At 35.1% G+C, this 20,993-nt stretch overlaps 1 protein-coding gene across 1 annotated transcript; it reads right to left on the bottom strand.

Annotated features, from left to right (window-relative positions):
• Positions 1 to 675: 675 nt before the first annotated feature.
• LOC112926733 (beta-defensin 43-like) lies at positions 676 to 20,993 on the bottom strand. The gene is made up of 2 exons (XM_072722426.1): positions 20,930 to 20,993; positions 676 to 824 (listed from the first exon to the last, which is right to left on the bottom strand). Exons 1-2 carry the CDS (start codon positions 20,991 to 20,993, stop codon positions 676 to 678), a joined length of 213 nt encoding a protein of 70 aa, XP_072578527.1.

The raw sequence follows: 20,993 nt of genomic DNA on the forward strand, positions 1-20,993 counted from the left end.
TACTTCTGAAATCCATTCCTGAATCTCTTCTTTCTTCTTAATCCTCACTACCACTGTTCTAGTCCTAGATCACTGAAATATAATAGCATTGAATAAATATGTTTGTATAAGACTGTATCTCACACATAGAAAATATACCTTATTTTCAAAACCATGTGAAATTTTAACATATCAATTTTATCTCAGATCACAAGGAATGATTCAATAGATTCCAAAAAGCTATAGAAGAGATCACATTATCTGGTCTCATGAAATTACGGTTAACAAAGAGCTTACACTGGGGTCAGGCACTGCTTAAGAACTTTACATATACTAATATAATTCTCCTAACACCATGATGTAGGAACTATTATTATCTCACTTTGTAGATAAGGAAATTGACGTAAAGAGAGATTACAGAACTTGCCCCAGGTCAGACGGTACATTATGGGGTATTATAGATGAAACAACAACATGGTGGTGGATATAAATGAAGGAAGTTAATATAAAAGCGCACACATGAAAAAAGAGCATAAGCCTTTATAAAATTCATATTTACTTTAACCTTACCATTTAAACATATATTTATTGTGAATTTCATTTATCCATCATATTAACTATCCTTAGATAGAAAATAGAGTTTTAAACACTTTCAGTTTCTTTTCCTGGAAGCCAGAGAAGATGGAGTTGGACTTTTCACCACTTCTTTTTCCTCTTAAATTTAGTATTCTTTGCTTTGCAGCAGATGGTCCAGTCAGCACAGTATTTAATTGCATGTTCGTCGGGATTGCACTTCATTCTGCAGTTCAAGTATTCTAAAGAGCATGCGTCTTTAAAAAAAAAAGGTCCTGGCTTTGAAAAGAAAAAAAATTATGTTAGGTTACATTATTAATTTGTATCTTTTAACATCCGAAGTGTTTTATAATAAATGTGAACAACATCAATCAAGAACTTGCTCAGAAAAAAAAATAACAAAAGAATTCAGGAGAGAAGAGCAGAGATATGAAAAAGAGATAAATGAAGCTCTCTTCCATAGGGTATATAAATGAGAAAGTAAGCTGAAGAGGAGAGTTTTCGATGATAACTGTTATGGCATATTTCTGTGTAAAATGGATAATTTGTTTAGGGGTGGGGAATTGTGATGCAAGAAACAATCTTTGAGTTCAGGAGTGACATTTTTAAAAAGTGAGTGGGGATAGGGGGCACCTGGGTGGTTCAATGGTTGAGTGTCTGCCTTTGGCTCAGGGTGTGATCCTGAGGTCCCAGGATCGAGTCCAGCATCAGCCTTCCACATGGAGCCTGCTTCTCTTTATCCCTGTGTCTCTGCCACTCTCTCTGTGTCTCTCATGAATAAATAAAATTTTAAAAAAGTGAGTGGGGATAAAAATCTAGTGATAAGTGGAAGGGTTAACTTTAAACCAGAAAATGGAGAGAAGGCAGAGTAAGATAAAATTGGGTGAAGGAATATGGTGATGGGAAAATGAGGAAGTTATCTCTTGGTGCTTTTACTTTCTTGATGAAATAAAAGGAAATTATCAGCTGAGAATAAGAAGAGGATAGAGAAAGCTGAATCTTGGTTCTAACTGTCCAGTACATTTAGGCTCAAAGCCATGTCTCCTTCACTGAGGAAATTCCTAAGATTGCACAAACTCCCATAAGTCATACTGTCTCACTTTGGTTTCTTCTCTCCCCTTCTCTTTCTGTGTGTGTGTGTGTGTGTGTGTGTGTGTGTGTGTGTGTGTGACATAGGCATTGCCTTCTGTCCTTTGCCCCCAAAGAAATATTTTTTTAATGTTTATTTATTTATTTCAGTGAGGGAGGAGGGGAATGTCAGAGGGAGAGGGAGAGAGAAACTCAAGCAGACTCCCTGCCTCACCCAGGGCTCAATCTCACCACCCTGAGATCAGAGCTGAGCTGAAACCAAGAGTTGGAGGCTTAACTGGCTGAGCCACGCAGGCCCTCTGCGTCTAAGCTTTATAGTGATCATTTCTTACTTTAAAAAATAGTTTTATTATCTGGGTTTCAGCCCTACACACCACTATAGTTCAGTTTTCTTCTCATTATAATTTTCGCTATTCCCCTTATTTTGCAGGTCCTTCCCAAATCCATCCTTCCTTCCTTCCTTCCTTCCTTCCTTCCTTCCTTCCTTCCTTCCTTCCTTCCTTCCTTCCTTTTTAGAAGATTTTATTTTATTTATTCATGAGAGACAGAGAGGAAGAGGCAGAGACACAGGCAGAGGGAGAAGCAGGCTCCCAGAGGGAGCCCGATGGGGGACTCGATTCCAGGACCCCGGGATCATACCTTGGGCTGAAGGCAGGCGCTTAACCGCTGAGCCACACAGGCGTCCCCCAAATCCTTTCTTTACAATTTTTCTATTGAAGAACCTGAGATATTTATGCTGTAGTGTTTCTCATAGTTGATATTTTTCTGACTGCATACTCTTGGAGAATTGAACCTGTTCTTGTGTCCACCATATTTCAGCATACCGGCAACTGGACTAAGAGACCGGATGAGACTCCTGTTTGATTCCCGGAAGCAGCTGTACCATAGTTGGTGTTGTGTGTGTGTGCATTGTCAGGAGGGCCCATAATACCTGGTTGTCTCTCTCTTGGAGATGATAGCGACTACTGATGTTCAGTGGCTAGAGTCATTGACACCATGGGGGTTGTGTACTGTCTAATTATATAATGTCTTTCATTGTTACAGTACTTTAATAAAGAGAAACTTTCTTTAATTTATTTTTTAACCACTTTATTATGATATGACTGCATGTAAAATCTGCACTTATTTAATATATGTAACTTGATACATTTTGGGGCAAGTATATACCTGTAAAACCATCGTCACCATTAAGGTCATAGATCTAACTATCGCCTACCAAAATTTCCTCCCACCTCTATTATTATCATTATTATTATTGCTATTGTTATTGCTATGGTAAGAATAGTTAGTGTAATATCTATCTTCTTAGCCAATTGTGAATAAACAATACGGTGTTGTTAGCTTAGAGGTACTATGTGTATAGTGGAACTTCAGAAGTTGTTTATTTTGTGTAACTGAAACTTTGTACCATTTGGCCAAGGACTCCCTATTTTCTGCACCAGACCCAGGTAATAGCCATTCTACTCTCTGTTACTATGAGGTTGACTTTTTCAGATTTCATATGTAAGTGAGATCATGCAGTAACTGTATGTCTGCCTGTTCATATCTTTTGCCCATTTCTTAACTAGATTATTTATTTTTTGGGTGTTGAATTTGATAAGTTCTTTATAGATTTTGGATACTAACCTTTTATCAGATATGTTATTTGCAAATATCTTCTCCCATTTCGTAGGTGGTCTTAGTTTTGTTGTTTCCTTCGCTGTGCAAAGGCTTTTCATTTTGATGAAGTCCTAAGAGTTCATTTTTTTTCCCCAAGAGTTCATTTTTGCTTTTGTTTCCCTTGCCTCTGGATACATACCTAGTAAGACAATGCTACAGCAGAGGTCAAAACATGGGTTTCCACCCATGTTCTCCTTAGGATTTTTTTTAAAGGATTCTCTTTATTTATTAATGAGAGACACAGAGAAAGAGGCAGAGACACAGGCAGAGGGAGAAGCAGGCTCCTCGCAGGGAGCCCGACGTGGGACTCCATCCCGGGTCTCCAGGATCATGCCCTGGGCTGAAGGCGGCGCTAAACCCCTAAGCCACCCGGGCTGCCCTCTCCTTAGGATTTTGATGGTTTCCTGTCTCACATTTAGGTCTTTCATGCATTTTGAATTTACTATATTGTATGGTATAAAAAAGTGATCCAGTTTCATTCTTTTGCATGTGGCTGCCCAATTTTCCCAACACCATATGTTGAAGAGACCTTTATCCTTAGGATATTATTTCCTACTTTATCAAGGTTAATTGACCATAGAATTGTGGGTCTATTTCTGGATTTTCTATTCTGTTCCATTAATCTATGTTCCAGTGCCATAATGTCTTGACGACTATGGTTTTGGGATATAACTTGAAGTCTGGAATTGTGATGCCTCCAGCTTTGCTTTTCTTTTTTGAGATTGCTTTGACTATTCAAGGTCTTTTGTGGTTCCATACAACTTTGGGATTGTTTGTTCCACCTCCGTGAAAATTGCTGGTGGTATTTTGATAGTGATTGCATTAAAATGTATAGACTGCTTTGGGAAGCATAGATATTTGAAGAATATTTGATTTTCTACTCCATGAGCATGAAATGTTTTTTCATTTCTTTGTGTCATCATCAATTTCTCTCATTCATGTTCTATAGTTTTCAGAGTATGATATTTTACCACTTTGGTTAGGTTTATTACTAAGTATCTTATGGTTTTTGGTGCAATTATAAATGGGATCAATTCCTTGATTTCTCTTTCTGCTACTTCATTATTGGTGCATAGACATGCAACAGATTCCTATATGTTGATTTTATATCCTGAGACTTTGTGGAATTCATATATCAGTTCTAGCCATATTTTGGTTTTCTTCTCTTTTTAAAAAATATTTTATCTATCTATCTATCTATCTATCTATCTATCTATCATCTATCTATCATCTATTATCTATCTATCTATCTATCTATCTATCTATCTATCTATCTATCATCTATCTATCTTTCTATCTATCTATCATCTATCATCTATCTATCATCTATCATCTATCTCATCTATCTATCTATCATCTATCATCTATCTATCTATCATCTATCATCTATCTCATCTATCTATCTATCATCTATCATCTATCTATTGAGAGAATGCCAGGGGAGGGACAGAGGGAGACACAGAGAGAGAGAATCTCAAGGATACTGCACTGAGTGTGGAGCCCTATGCTGGGCTTGATCTCATGACCTCAAGATCATGACCTGAGCAAAAAAAAGAATTGGCCGCTTAACTGGCTAACCCACCCAGACACCCCTAGTCAGCTTTTCTACATAGAGTATTATGTCATCTGTGAATTGTGGAAGTTTGACTTCTTCCTTGCCGATTTGCTTGTCTTTTATTTCTTTTTGTGGTCTGATTGCTGAGACTAAGACTTCTAGTACTATGTTAAATAACAATGGTTAAGAGTGAACATCCCTTGTTTTGTACCTGACCACAGAGGAAAAGCTCTCAGTTTTTACTTATTGAGAATGATATTAGCTGTTGGTTTTTCATATATAGACTTTACGATGTTAAAGTATATTCCCTCAATCCCTACTTGTTGAGGTTTTTTTTTTTTTTTTAATCAAGAATGGATTCTTTGTAATATATTTTGAATTCAGGAAAAGTGGTATGTCCATCTTTGTTTTTTTCTCAAAACTGTTTCAGCTATTCAGAGACTTTTGTGGGTCCATATGAATTTTAGGAATTTTTTTCTTCTTTCTTTCCTTCTTACATTTTTATATTCTTAAAATTTTAATCTTTGTTATAAATATTTCCTTGAACAATGTTTTAGTGTTGTTTTTTCTATTTCTAAAAAAATTACATTGCAATTTTCATAAAGATTTTATTGAATTTGTAGATTGTTTTGGGTGGTATGCATAATTTAACAATATTTTTTCCACCCATGAACATGGGTTATCCTTCCATTTATTTGTGTCTTCTTTAAATTTCTTTTATCAATACTTTATAGTTTTTAGTGTACAAATCTTTCATTCCTTGGTTAATTTATATTCTTAAGTATTTAATCCTTTGATGTTATTTTAAATGGGATTGGTTTAAAAATTTCTTTTATGAATACTTTGTTGTTAGTGTGTAGAAATACAACTTGTTTTTGTATGTTGATTTTGTGTTCTGTAGCTTATTGAATTATTTTATTACTTCTAACAGTTTTTGGTTGTGTCTTAGGGTTTTCTACATACAAAGTCATGTCATTTGTGCATGAAGATAAAATTTAAAAAAATTTTTGAATAGTTTTTATTTCTTTTACTTGCCTGATTGCCCTGGTTAGGACTTCTAGTACTATGTCAAATAGAAATGGCAAGGGTAAGCATTCTTGCCTTGTTCCTTATCTTACAGAAAAAACTTGAACATAAGTGAAGTTTTTTACCATTGAATATAAGTGAATAATTTCTTTTGTTTTTGTTGTTTTGTTTTTTAAGTAGGTTCCACACCCAGCGTGGAGTCCAATGGGGACCCCACTGTGAGATCGAGATGTGAGCTGTGATCATAAGTCAGGGACTCAACCCACTCAGCCACCTAGGCACCCCTGAAGAATTTCTTTCAACATTTTTTGTAAGGCATTTCTACTGGTGACATAGTCCTTCGTTTGTCTTAGAAAATTTTAACTTCATAAATGAGACAGAGAAAGGTAAATAATATATTATAATTTATATGTGGAATCTCAAGAAAGCTGATTTTTTTTTTAAAATTTATCTATGATAGTCACACACACAGAGAGAGACAGGCAGAGACATAGGCATAGGGAGAAGCAGGCTCCATGCACCGGGAGCCCGACGTGGGATTCGATTCCAGGTCTCCAGGATCGCCCCTGGGCCAAAGGCAGGCGCCAAACCGCTGCGCCACCCAGGGATCCCGAAAGCTGATATTTTAAAAAAAGATTTAAAAAATTCATTCATTCATTCATTCATTCATTCATTCATTCGAGACACACACACACACAGAGAGAGAGAGAGAGAGAGAGAGAGGCAGAGACACAGGCAGAGGAAGAAGCAGGCTCCCCATGGGGAGGTTGAGGCGGGTCCTGATCCCAGTGAGATCATGCTCTGACCCGAAGGCAGATGCTCAACCACTGAGCCACCCAGGCATCCCTAAAGAAAGCTGATCTTATAGAAGCAGTGTAAAGTGGTGATTAATAGAGGCTGAGAGTGTAAGGGAAATGGGGAAATGTAGGTCAAAGTGTACAAACTTCCAGTTATAAGATGAACAAGTTCTAAGGATCTAATGTACAGCATGGTAATTCTAGTTCATAATACTGGATTATATACTTGAAAGGTGCTAACGGGGTAATTTTTTAAAAAAGATTTTATTTATTTATTCATGAGAGACACAGAAAGAGATGCAGAGACATAGGCAGAGGGAGAAGCAGGATCCCTGCAGGGAGCCCAATGCAGGATTCCATCTCAGGACCCCAGGCTCTCAGCCTGAGCCAAAGGCAGACACTCCATCACTGAGCCACGCAGGTGCTCCCAGAGTAAATCTTAAATGTTCTCACCACACACATACACAAAAGGTAATCATATGCTGTGATGTAGATATTAATAAACATTATGATGGTAAAAATTTTGTAATGCATAAGTGTATCAAATCAACATATAGTATACCTTAAACTTACACATTGCTATATGTCAATTATATAACAATAAACCTGGAAAAAATAAAATAAAATTATACTTAAAGGTGATAAAACAAAAACAAGACACAGTTTTCTGCTAGTTTCTTAATAAGTTGTTCTCAGAGATGTGATTGGGTTTTGTGTAAAGAAATACAAAACAAAAAAAATTTGTAATTAAATAAAATTGAAGTCTTTGTAAGAAAAAAGGAAATTATTTCTCCTTCAGTTTTAAGGGGTTATTTATCTGGAAAAAGAAATTCTAGGTTGATAGAGTATTTTTTCTTTCAACACTACAAATGTTTCACTTCATTTTCTTTTTGCTTGCATGATATCTGAGGAGAAGCCTGTTGTAATTCTTATTCTTATTTATCTATAGGTCAGATTATTTTCTATTGCGTTTTTCAAGATTTTGTCTTTTCTTTTTCTTCAGATTGAATATGATATTGTTAGGTTTAGATATTGGTTTTTGTGGGTTTTTTGGTTTTGTTTTGTTTTTGTATTTATCCTTGGTATTCTGTATTGTGTCTACTGTAAATCTTGGGAAATTCCCAGTCTTTATTTGCTTCAATGATATCTTTTTTACTTTTATCTCTCTCTTTTCTTCCTGGTATTCCCATTAGACATATTTTATACTTTTTGTAATATTCCGCAGTTATTGGATATTCTGTTCATTTTCATTCTGTTTTTGCCTTTCCATTTTGGAAAATTCTACTGACATTTATTAAGCTCACCACTCTTGCAAGTGTGTCCAGCCTATTGATGAACCCATTGCTATCACCTGAACTGTATTCTCCCAAAATCTGTTTTCATATTCCAACACCTAGAACTGAATGTAGCCATATTTGGAGATAAGTTTTAAAATAGATTAAAGTAAAATGAGACCATTATGGTAATCTTGGACTTTTAGCTTTCAGAATTTCAAGAAAATAAATAAATAAATAAATAGATTTTTGTTTTAGCCACCAGTCTGTGATATTTTGTTACGCAGCCCTAGCAAACTAATATACTCATCAAAGGCATTCTTCATGTCTGCTATAGTGCTTTGATTTCCAGCATTTTCTTTGAATCCTTCTTATAGTCTCCATTTCTCTACTTATATTATCCATTGGCTCTTGCTTATTTGTCCATCCTTCCATTAGGGACCTTAGTGATAGTTTTTTAAATAAGTGGGAAATATCAGAAAGGGAGACAGAACATGGAAGACTCCTAACTCTGGGAAACGAACTAGGGGTGGTGGAGGGGGAGGAGGGCGGGGGGTGGGGGTGACTGAGTGGCGGGCACTGAGGTGGGCACTTGATGGGATGAGCACTGGGTGTTATTCTGTATGTTGGCAAATTGAAAACCAATAAAAAATAAATTTATTATTAAAAAAATAAATCCCCAGTTTGATAATCCAACATCTGTGCCACATCTGTGTCTGGTTTTGATGCTTGTCTCATCTCTCCAAATTGTGGTTTTGGTTTTTTAGTGTGTCTAATATATATATTTTTAAAGCTAGGTGTGATGTAGTGTGTTAAAGGAGCTGAGATAAAGAAATCTTTAGTGTGAGTTTTTTTCTTAAAGATTTTATTTATTTATTCATGAAAGACACAGAGAGAGGCAGAGACACAGGCAGAGGGAGAAGCAGGCTCCCCCATGGGAAGCCCGATACAAGACTTGATCCCAGCACCCCAGGATCACACCCTGAGCCAAAGGCAGATGCTCAACCTCTCAGGTATCCCTTTACTGTGAGGTTTTCTGTTTCTCTTGCTAGGGGTTAAGCTGTGTTGACTTATTGCTTCAGCAATTGCTATTAGAAGTTAAAAGTTCTTTGGATTTCTTTGCTTTTGTATTTCCAGTCGCCTTTGGATTTCTGAGATGACTTCTTGAATTAAGTCTGAGACATGTGGTTCTTTCAGTTGTATTCCCCCTATTGTAGTATTTTGGAGTGGAGGCAAAGAAATCATTTTAGAGTCCAATGATTAAGTTATCAGTCTTTTAGTGAACCTGTGTCCCTTTAAAGGGCTATGGCCTTCACAATTTTTTTCTCAGTCCCGCTCACCTCCTCACCCCCACTTAGGTGAGACAAAAAGTCTGGAGGAGACTGGAGTTGGGTACTTTCTTTCCCCTGCATGGAAAGCTAGATCAGGTTAGAGTTGGGTGTTTCACTTTCACCTGGTCACTGAGACCATGGTAAACCCCCAGTTGGTTAGGTTCTAGTAAAATAGTTTCTTTTGAGGGCAGGCTTTGTTAAGAACAAATTGCTCCAGGTATATTTCAAAGTGACTAATTTTGCCTCCTTTCCCTGGAAATACAAAAGGATTTTCTTTCCAGTAATCATTGTGGAAACCTGTTAGTGCTCTGGAAGGTAAAATTCACAGTAGTGTGAGAGCACCACTAAGCCTTTTTTTTTTTTTTTAAATCCCTGGAGTTTTAACTCTCAAATTTATATTGAACTTTCTATAATTTGTTAATTACTCTGGTATTGATTCTCATGGATGTTGAATCAGGGGTTCTGCTCTGGTAAATTTTGACACTCTTTGTATCCACCTGTTTATCTGTCTAATTTTGGGAACTGCTGTTTGCCCTGTGACTTCAGTTCTCTGAGGGATCTAAGAAGAGTTGCTGGTTTTGTTCAGCTTTTCTCTTGCTATGAAAATGATGGAGGTGTGGTTCTAAGACGATAAACCAGAAACCAGAAGAAAGTCTCCAAAGCAATTTTAAATTGTTTATATTGAATTTGGAATTATAGTTAAAAGCCTAATGTTGTCTTAAAAGAACTCTTCAGAAACTCAAGTAATCTAATTTACATATGCACTTTTCCAGTGGACTGATATCTAAAATTTATATAAGTTGCTGCAATGAATTTATAGAATACATTTTAAGGTATTATTTCTGTTTACTATACGTAAAAGAATTAAACACTTAGGCTTTTAGCAAGTATTTGATGATGAAGTATGCTATGTTTGATTCACCCATTTCATAAATAATTAGAGCACAGAGATAATATGCTTGCTATATTTATGGACACTGGAGCATACAATGAAAAAAAGTTCTTACTGTCCTGGAAAGGTGGTAGAAATAGGTAGAAAGAAGTAGGAGGAGTAAATCTCAAGCATGCCACTTAAACATGATGATTTACTTTGAAGAATAATAAAGTTTGTAAATTCTTTCTACTAATGGAATATTCTGACAAACATACGTAGGAAGGAAAATAAATCTTCCAATAATCTGTTTTAAATATGCTTGAACGTTGTAATGAAAATTCTGTTCACTTGCTGGATCAGGGAAGACTGCAGTAGAAAGTTTTTCAGCCCTTCCTTTTAGTCTTAGTCTTAGTCTGCATGTATCTTTTAGTCTGAAGGGAGTCTTCTAGGCAGCATATAGATGAATTTCTTAAAAATCCATTTAGACATCTTATGTCTTTTGATTGGGGCATTTAGTCCATTTACGTTTAAAGTGATCATTATAGGTATGCACTTATTGTCATTTTATTAATTATTTTGTGGTGTTTTGTAGTTCTCTTTTCCTTTCTTCTTTTGTTGCTCTTTTTCATTTGTCACTTGATGACATTTTAGTGTTATGTTTGATTTCCTTTTGCTTTATTTTTTCTTATCTATTATAGGTTTTTGGTTTGTGGTTACCATGAGGTTCGCATACAACATCCTATATGTACACATCATTCTATTTAAAGTTGCTTTTACTATATATTTACTTTTACCAGTGAAATTTTTTTCCATTCATAATTTTCTTTTCATTATGACTTTTTTCTTTCCACTTACAGAAGAATCTTTAACACTTCTTTTAAGTCTGATTTAGTGGTGATGGACCCCTTTAGTTTTTGCTTGTCTGTGGAATTCTTTATCTCTCTTTCAGTTATCTCTCTTTCAATTATAAACTTGCAATGTAGGGAACCCTTGGTTGGAACTTTTTTCCTCCAGCACTGTGAATGGTTATGCCACTTTCTTCTGGCTTACAAAGTTTCTGCTGAAAAGTTTGCTTATAGCCTTATGAGGTTTCCTTTGTATATAATAAGTTGTTGCTGCTTTTAATATTCTTTTTTTTCTAACTTCAACTTTTACCATTTTAATTATAACGTGTCTTAGTGTGGTTCTCTTTGGGTTCGTTTTATTTAGAAATTTCTTGAAATCTGTATGTATGTTTCTTTCCTTGGATTAGGGAACTTTTTAGCCACTATTTCTTCATATAAGTTTTCTTGCTCTTTCTTCTCTATCTCGTCCCTTATAATGCAAATGTTATTACACTTGATGTTCCAAAGGTCTCAAGTTATTTTCATTAATTTATTTCCTTTCTACTGCTCTGTCTGGATGAGTTCTATTGCTTGTCTTCTAGCTAACGATTGGATTTTCAGCTTCACCCAGACTGTTATTGAATCCCCTAGTCTATTTTTTAGTTCACTTATTGTATTCTTTATCTCTGTAACTTCTACTTGAAACTTTCTTTTATTTTTAATCTCTTTGTTGACAATCTCACTGTATTTATCCATTCTTCTCCTGAGTTCATCGAGTATCATTATTACCATTACTTTCAAGCCTTTACCAAATAGATTTCTCATCTTTGTTTTATTACTGCTTTTCCCCTCCTTTTTGGTGTTTAGTTCTATCATTTGGAATATATTTCTTGTCTTCTCAGTTTGCCTAACTCTGTGTTTGTTTCTATTTATTAGGTAAATTAAGTACCTTTCCCAGTCCTGAGGAGCAGTTTTTTGTAGGAGAGGTCATGTGGAGCCCTGGAGTGCAATCCCCTCTGACTGCTGGAGTTGTATGCTCAAAGGGTGTCTCCTGTGTGGGGTGCACACACCTGTCTGCTGTGGTGGGATATGTATGTGGTGGAAGGGTGGGTGTGGCTGCCACACATGGCTGCACTGTGGGAATTGTCTGGGCTTGTGCCTGCTTGACTGTGACACATGGCTGTGCTGGGACATTGGGCTGGCTGAGCTGTTGCCTGACCCAAATGTTATGTACAGTTGTTCTACAGGGATTGATGGGGGTTCTTAGTTGGGCATGCTCACTGTCTCTGAAAGGTTAGAAAGACAGTTTCAAAATGTCACATGCCAGTGCCAAACTTAGCAAGATAGAATGAAGTCACAAATATAGCACTGGCTTGTGTCTCCATCTCTGGAAAAGTCCCAATGATTGCCTGCCTTTTTGGCAGGTATTTTAAGGTTAATAAGTAGGTTTTCTTCACATATGGCCTGGGCTCTCTTCAAATTGGAATTTTTGGACTGAGTCTCAGGGTGAGCAAGTCTGCCATCAAGCTCTTTAAGAGTGGGTTCTTATTCCCTACAGTTCTGTGGTTTTCCTGGACATAATCTCCATTGGTGTTCAAAACTCAGTGTTTAGAGGGCTTGTGAGACATTTAAGGGTTGTGATGCCTGATATGGAACACACATCCCTTACTTCTCAGGGAAAATTTCCATATTTTAGTGATTCCCCCCTAATTGTGGATCACTATGCCTGGGGAGGGGCTTGCTTGGCAAGATAGAGTCTCTGCCTGTCCTACCCATCTTCATGCCTCTTGTTTTTGGTTGTGGATGCTCTATTCCTCTAGTTTCATGGTCTTTTTCAGAGGAAATTTGTCCATATATGGTTGTATATTTGTAGTATCCTTGGGATGGAGTGAATTCAGGGTCTTCCTATGCCATCATTTTGAACCCAACTTACATGATCTTGTTTTTAATGGTATTGTGAGTGAGATCATTTTCTTTATTTCTTCTGATATTTAGTTGTTATTATATAGAGATGAAACTGATTTCTGTATGTTTATATCCAGAATCCTTACTAAATTCATTGATTAATTCCAATAGATTTTTGGCTGAGTTAGGTTTCATTATATATGATTAAATCATCTGTAAAGAATGACACTTTCACTTAATCTATTCCAATTTGGATGCCTTTTGTTTCTTAGTTTTGCCTAATTGCTTTAGATAGGATAGGATTTCCAGGACTATATTGAATAAGAGTGGTGGGAATGGAAAGTCTTTTTTCTTCCTGATCTTAGAGGAAAAGCTTTCAACCTTTTATAGTTGAGTATGGTTTGTTGTGAGTTTGTCATATGTAGCCTTTATTATGTTGAGGTATGTTCCTTCTAAACAACATTTTGGAGGGTTTTAAAAAATCATTAGTAGATGTTGTACTTTATAAAATGATTTTCTGCACCAAATGAGAGTATCATATAATTTTTGTCTTTCATTGTATTAATTTACTGTATTACACTTGTTGATGTGGATATGTTGAACCATCTTTGCATTTTAGGGATAAATCCTGCTTGTTCATGGTATATCATATTTTGAATATGTTGTTTAATTAAGTTTGTTAATATTTTGTTGAGAATTTTTCTTTAGGAGTATTGGTCTATGGCTTTATTATTTTTAGTAGTGTCCTCTATCTAGCTTTCATGTCAGCATATATTGTGGCCAGATAAAATGAGCCTGGGAGTGTTCCATCCTCTTCAATTTTTTTTGGCATTTGGGAAAAATTGGTGTTAATTTTTCTTTAAATATTTGGTAGAACCCACCAATGAAACCGTTTGGTCCTAGGGTTCTTTGTGTAAGAAGACTTTTGATTGGGGCACTTGGGTGGATCAGTCAGTTAAATGTCTGCCTGTGGCTCAGGTCATGATCCTGGAATTCTGGGATCAAGCCCCATGTTAGGCTCCTTGCTCAGTGGGAAGTCTGCTTCTCCTTCTGTCCCTCCCTGTGCTCCTTCTCTCGCTCTCTCTTTTTCTCAAATAAATAAATAAAATCCTTTAAAAAGTTTTTTTGATTATTAATTCAATCTTTTTATTCATTATTGATCTGTTCAGGCTTTCTATTTCTTCCTGATTCAGTCTTTATGTTTCTAGAAATTTATCCATTTTTTCTAAATTATCCAATTTATTTGCATATAATTATTCATAGTAGTCTCTTATAATTCAAGTATTTTTGTGGTATCAGTTGTAATGTCTACTCTTTCATTTTTCATTTTATTTATTTGTTTTTTTTAAAATTTTTATTTATTTATGATAGTCACAGAGAGAGAGAGAGAGAGGCAGAGACACAGGCAGAGGGAGAAGCAGGCTCCATGTACCGGGAGCCCGACGTGGGATTCGATCCCGGGTCTCCAGGATCGCGCCCTGGGCCAAAGGCAGGCGCCAAACCGCTGCGCCACCCAGGGATCCCTCATTTTATTTATTTGAATCCCCTCACTTTCCTTCTCTTTAGGTAGCTTATAAAGATTTGTATATTTTATATTTTCAGGAAAACAGCTCTTGATTTCACTGATCTTTTCTATTTTCTTCTGGTATGTATTTAATTTATTTTCACTTTAATTTTTGTTATTTCTTTCCTTTAGCTAACTTTGGCCTTAGTTTGTTTTTCTTTTTAGTTCCTTGGATACAGAGTGAGCTTGTTTACTTGAAATACTTCTGTTTTATTTTTAAAAATTGTTTTGAGGGGGATCCCTGGGTGGCGCAGCGGTTTGGCGCCTGCCTTTGGCCCAGGGCGCGATCCTGGAGACCCGGGATCGAATCCCACATCGGGCTCCCGGTGCATGGAGCCTGCTTCTTCCTCCGCCTGTGTCTCTGCCTCTCTCTCTCTCTCTGTGACTATCATAAATAAATAAAAATTTAAAAAAAAAAATTAAAAAAAAAATAAAAATTGTTTTGAGGACAGTCGACACACAATGTTACATTAGTTTCAGATGTACAGCATAGAGATGCAATATCTCTATACATTATGTTATGCTAACCTCAGGTGTAGCTATCATCTGTCACTATGCAATGCTATTACAATATCCTTGACCATTCCCTATGCTGTGCCTTTTATTACCATGACTTGTTCTTTCCATAACTGGAAACCTGTAGCTCCCACTTTTTTTCATCCATTTTGTCCATCCTCCTATTCCCCTTCTCTCTGGCAATCATCAGTTTGTTTTTTGTATTTGTAGAATTAATTCTACTTTTTATTTGTTTATTAATTTGTTTTATTTTTTAATTCCAAATATGAATTAAATTGTATGATATTTATCTTTCTCAGTCTAACTTATTTCATTTGGCATAATAACCTCTAGGTCCATCCATGTTGTTGCAAATGGCAAGATCTCATCCTTTTTTATAGCTGTGTAATATTTTGTGTGTGTGTGTGTGTGCATGTGTGTAGAGAGAGAGAGAGAGAGAGAGAGAGATCTTGTTTGTCCATTCATCTCTTGATGGGCCCTTAGTCTGCTTCCATATCTTCGCTATTATAAGGAATGCTATAGTAAATATAGGAGTGCGTATCTTTTTCAAATTAATGTTTTCATTTTCTTTGGGTAAATACCCAGTAGTGGAATTACTAGATCATATAGTAATTCTATTTTTAATTTTTGAAGAACCGTACATACTGTTTTCCACAGTGAGTCTACCAATTTTCATTTCTACCAACAGTGTATGAAGGTTCCTTTTTTCCATATCCTTGCCAAGACTTGTTATTTCTTATCTTTTTTGTTTTACCAATTTTGACAGGTATAAGTTGATATCTCATTGTGGTTTTGATTCTCATTTCCCTGATGATTAGTGCTATTGAGCATCTTTTCATGTGTCTGTTGGCCATTTGTATGTCTTCTTTGGAAAAATGTCTATTCAGGTCCTCTGCCCATTTTTAAGTGGATTATTTGTCTTTTTGATGTTGAGTTATATAAGTTCTTTATATATTTTGCATATTAACCCCTTATCAATATGTCATTTGCAAATGTCTTCTCTTATTCAGTAGGTTGCCTTTTAATTTTGTTGATAGTTTCCTTAACCGTGCAAAAGCTTTTCATTTTGATGCAGTCTCAATAGTTTATTTTTACTTTTGCTTTCCTGGTTTTAGGAAACATATATAGAAAAATGTTGCTTTGGCTGATGTGAAAGAAGTTACTGCCTGTGTTCCTTTGTAGGATTTTTATGATTTCAGGTTTCACATTTAGGTCCTTAATCTCTTTTGAGTTTATTCTTGTGTGTGGTGTCAGAAGGTGTTAGTTTCATTCTTTTGTGTGTAGTTGTCCAGTTTCCTTAGCATCATTTATCGATGAGACTGTCTCTTCCCTGTTGTGTATTCATGTATCTTTTGTCACAAATTAATGGACCATATAAGTGTAAGTTTATTTCTGGGCTCTCTATTTTGTTCTATTCATCTATTTTTGTGCCAGTACCATACCGTTTTGATTACTACAGCTTTGAGGTATATATTGAAATCTACAACTATAATATCTCTAGTTTTATTTTTCTTTCTCAAGATTGCTTTGGCTATTTGGGTTGTTTTGTGGTTCCACGCACATTTTAGGAATAAATATACTGTGGCATATTACAACAATGGAAAACTACATAGGAATAAACTCATTTTAGTTCATTTAGAGGCACATTTCTAGTTCTGTGAAAAATGCTGTTGGTATTTTGATATGGATTGCATTAAATCTGTGGATTACCTTGGGTAGTATGGATATTTTAATAATATTAATTCCAATCCATAAGCACAGAATATCTTTCCATTTGTTTGTGTAGTCTTCAATTTCTTTCATCAATGTTTTATAGTTTTCAGAATACAGATCTTTCATCTCCTTGGTTAAGTTTATTTCTAGATATTTTATTCTTTTTGGTGCAATTGTAAATGAGGTTGTTTTCTTAATTTCTCTTTCTGCTGCTTTATTAAAGATCGCAATTTAAGGAATATATCAATTTCTTCTAAGTTGTACAATTTCTTGGCATGCATTTTTTCATAGTATTCCCTTATAATCCTTTGTATTTCTGTGATGTCAGTTATTAAATTGCCTCTTTAGTGTCTAATTTTTTTATTATTTGGATCCTTTCTCATTTTTTTTCTTGATGAGTCTAGATAAGGGCTTATCCATTTTGTTTATATTTTCAAAGAACCAGCTTTTGGTTTCATTAATTTTTTTCCTTTTCTTTTCTCTTTTTTAGTCTTTATGTCAATTATTTTTGCTCATATGGAACCTCAAAAGACTTTGAACAGCCAAATCAACTTTGGGAAAGACAAACAAAGCTGGAGGCATCCCACTTTCTGATTTCAAAGTATTACAAAGCTGTAGGAAGATTTAGTTTTGTAATGATGTCAGCTCTCCAAATGGATCTCAAGATTCACTGCAATCTTAATAAAAATTCTCATTGAATATGTATGTAGGTGTACTTGAATATATTATTATAAAATTTATATGGAAATTTGAAATGGCAAGAATATTCAAAACACTCTTTGAAAAAAGAAAATGTAGATATCTTTATCATATATGTAGACATCATAAACTGTCATTAATTAGAATAGTGTATTATTTTTGCTAAAAGAGAGAAGTAAAACAATGGAACAAAGTAGATCCCCTAAGATATACACTAGATTTATGACAAAAGGACACTGTAAGCCATTGAGAAAAAAAAATTCTTTTCCAAGAAGAGTTATTGGTCAATTAGCTACATACAAGGTAAAAACAAATTTAAGAATAAATTTTGACCCCAATTTCATGAAAATCAATACAAGGTGGAGATTTACAATTTAAATTTGACAGGCAAAATAATTAAACTTTGGAAGATAAAGAAATCATTTTGAAGAAGATGTTCAGAGAATATCTTTATGACCTTTGGGTGAGAAAGAAATACAAAAAACCTAAATTAAAAAAAAGTCTGATGAATTGGACTGTTTTGATATTAAAAATCTCTTTTTATAAAATGAGGTGTAAAGGAGGTAAAAAGGCAAGCCATAGATCAGAAGATATTTGCCAGACATAGTTTATAGTGAAACCCTGCAGATTGCTGAGAAAATAACAATTCAATGGGATAATAGACAAAATATTTGAAAGGTACTCTGAAAATTGATATTAAAATGGCCAAAGTGACAAATGAAAATATTTTCAGTCTTATTACTAATATAGGAATTTGAATGTAATGTACATTCAGTTATTACCATACATCTGCTGAAGTGGCTATAATTTAGCACCTTGATCAGATAAACTATTAGTGAAGAGGTGGACCAATAAAAGCTGTTTTTCACTGCTGAAGATAATGTAAATTTGCTCAACTGCTTGGGAAACTATTTGGCATTCTTTCCTAAAGTTGATGATACACATGTTCTATGACAAAACTTTAGTTTGTAGGTATATACCTGATAAATATGTGTTCAGATATACAACAGGAATCATTTAGCAAAAATTCATAGCAGTAATAGTATTTATAGCAGCCAAATCCTAGAAACAATCTACATGTTAATCAATGACAAAATGAATAAATATACTGTGGCATATTACAACAATGGAAAACTACATAGGAATAAAAACTAATAAACTACAATTGTACACAGCAACACAGTTGAATTTCATGCATGTTGTATGGAGTAAAGTAAGCCAGATACAAAATGTACATAGTATATTATTTCATTTATATAAATTTTAAAGTAAGATGACAAAACTAAACAATAGTGTATAGATATATGTGCCTAGGCGTCAAAATCCTAATATATGTTCTTGTAGCCAGAATCCTAAGGTTTGGTTGTCTACCATTCTAGATATCCTAGGCATAAATCTGTATTAGTTTAAGCCAGTGATGGTGTTCTCTATTTCTTTGCTGATGATTAGTTTGGGGGTCAGTATGCAATTCATTTCTGACAAAGTATTCCTTTGTCAGTATAAGAAGAAATGTCCTTTTTTCACTCTGATATAATGTAGTAGATCTGGATATGATGTCTAGAGCAGTGACAGCTATCTTGAGACCATAGGAAAAGCTAGTCAAAGATAAATTTGACTCTTTTCCAACATTGATGGTGTGGATGATCTGCCGCGTTAGCCAATTTCAGGATTGTTCTTTGGACTTATGTGTTATAATATATTTTCTTTATTATTCAAGCTGGTTGAATCTGAGTTGTTTGTAGCTTGAACCTGAAAACATACTCACTAGTACAGCAAGCATTTACAGTATAATGTTTTAAAAAGCCCTCACAGAATGGAAAAGAATATTTCCAAACCCATTCTGATAAAGGTTTAGTGTCCAGTCACAATAATAAAAGACAACCTAATTTAAAAATGAGTAAAGGGGACACCTGAGTGCCTCAGCGGTTGAGTGTCTGCCTTCAGATCCAGGGGTGATCCTGGAGTCCCAGATTGAGTCCTGCATTGGGCTCCTTGCAGGGAGCCTGCTTCTCCCTCTGCCTATGTCTCTGCCTCTCTCTCTGTGTCTCTCATGAATAAATAAATAAAATCTTAAAAAAAATAAAAAATGAGTAAAGGATTTGAATAGACATCTCTACAAAGAAGATATGAAAATGGCCAATAAAACATGAAAAGATGATCAACATCATTAAGTTGCAAATTAAATGCAAATTAAACTACAATGAGATATTGCTACAGCAACTAGGATGATAATAACAAAAAAGACAATAGCAAATGTTGGTGAAGACGCGGAGAAATTGGACCTTATGCACAGCTGGCGGGATTGTAAATTAAGCTGTGGGAAATTGACAATTCTTTAGAAAGCTAAACATAGTTATTATATAATACAGCAATTGTATTCCAAGTTTTATACTCAAGAGAGCTGAAAATATGTCCACACAAACACTTGGATATAAATCTCAGAGCAGCATCATTCATAATAGCTCCAAAGTAGAAAGGATCCAAATGTCCATTAACCGATGAATGGATGAATAAAAGGTAATGTATCCATTCAGTTGAATACCATTCATCAATGGAAAGAAATTAAGCATTGATGCATGCTACAACATAGATGAACTTTGAAAAACATGCCAAATGAAAGAAAACAGACTTTATTGGTCACATATTATGTGATTATATTAAATATCCAGAATAGATAAATTGATAGAAAGTAGATTAGTAGCTGCCAGGATCTGAGGGGAGGGGAGGATGAGGAATGACTGCTAATGAACATGGAGTTTCTTTATGGGGTGATGAAATGTTCTACAATTAGATAGTGATGATGGTTGCACAACTTTTTGAATATGTAGGAAACCACTGAAATGGTACACTTTAAAAGAGTGAATTATATCTCGTTATGAATACATAAAAAATAAGAACTATAAGGGCAGTCTTGAATTGCAAGCTATTAAAATGTGCTCTAAGGTAGTAGGTGCATCAGAAAAGATAGATAAGTCCACAGATAATAATATAAATCCCAGTTATAAATCCAATGATTAATATATTTTATTATATAGTACTGTGGATTTAAAAATTAACTTGGGAAGGTTAGATTGATTATTCAATAAATATGCCTGTATAATTGGTCATTTGGGTAAGTGTTAAGATGGAATCTTAATTCCCATCACACACAGAGTAATTTCCACTGAGGCCCTTACCTAGATTGGTGATCAGAGTTCTATGAAGCACAGATTATGATGGGGCAGCCTCCTCTTCACCCTTGGCCATTCCATTCACCACTCACTTTCCATTGTTTCAATTCAAGTTTCCTGTGTTATGTGAACATTCTCTCACCATTTTGGATCAAACAAAAGTCCTCAAGTTAGAATTTAAAAAAACAAAATCACTGAAGGGACCACCTTATTAATTTGTCATTGGTGTTAACCCTCCATTCCTGTGAGGGCCAATGCTCTCCTCTCACATTCTTCATTTTGTGGTATGATCTGCACCTGCCTAATTTGTTTTCAAACTCTTGGAAGACCTTGTATGCTCTTTCATTTATATTTTCATATCTCTGGAATGAAAGATTTCTGTCTTATCTTGAGGAACTACAGACAGCAAGGCCAGTGCTCCAAGGATGGAATACAAGACCCTCAT

The sequence above is a fragment of the Vulpes vulpes genome, chromosome 9, assembly GCF_048418805.1.
Source record: "Vulpes vulpes isolate BD-2025 chromosome 9, VulVul3, whole genome shotgun sequence".
In the NCBI taxonomy this organism is placed as follows: Eukaryota; Metazoa; Chordata; class Mammalia; order Carnivora; family Canidae; genus Vulpes; species Vulpes vulpes.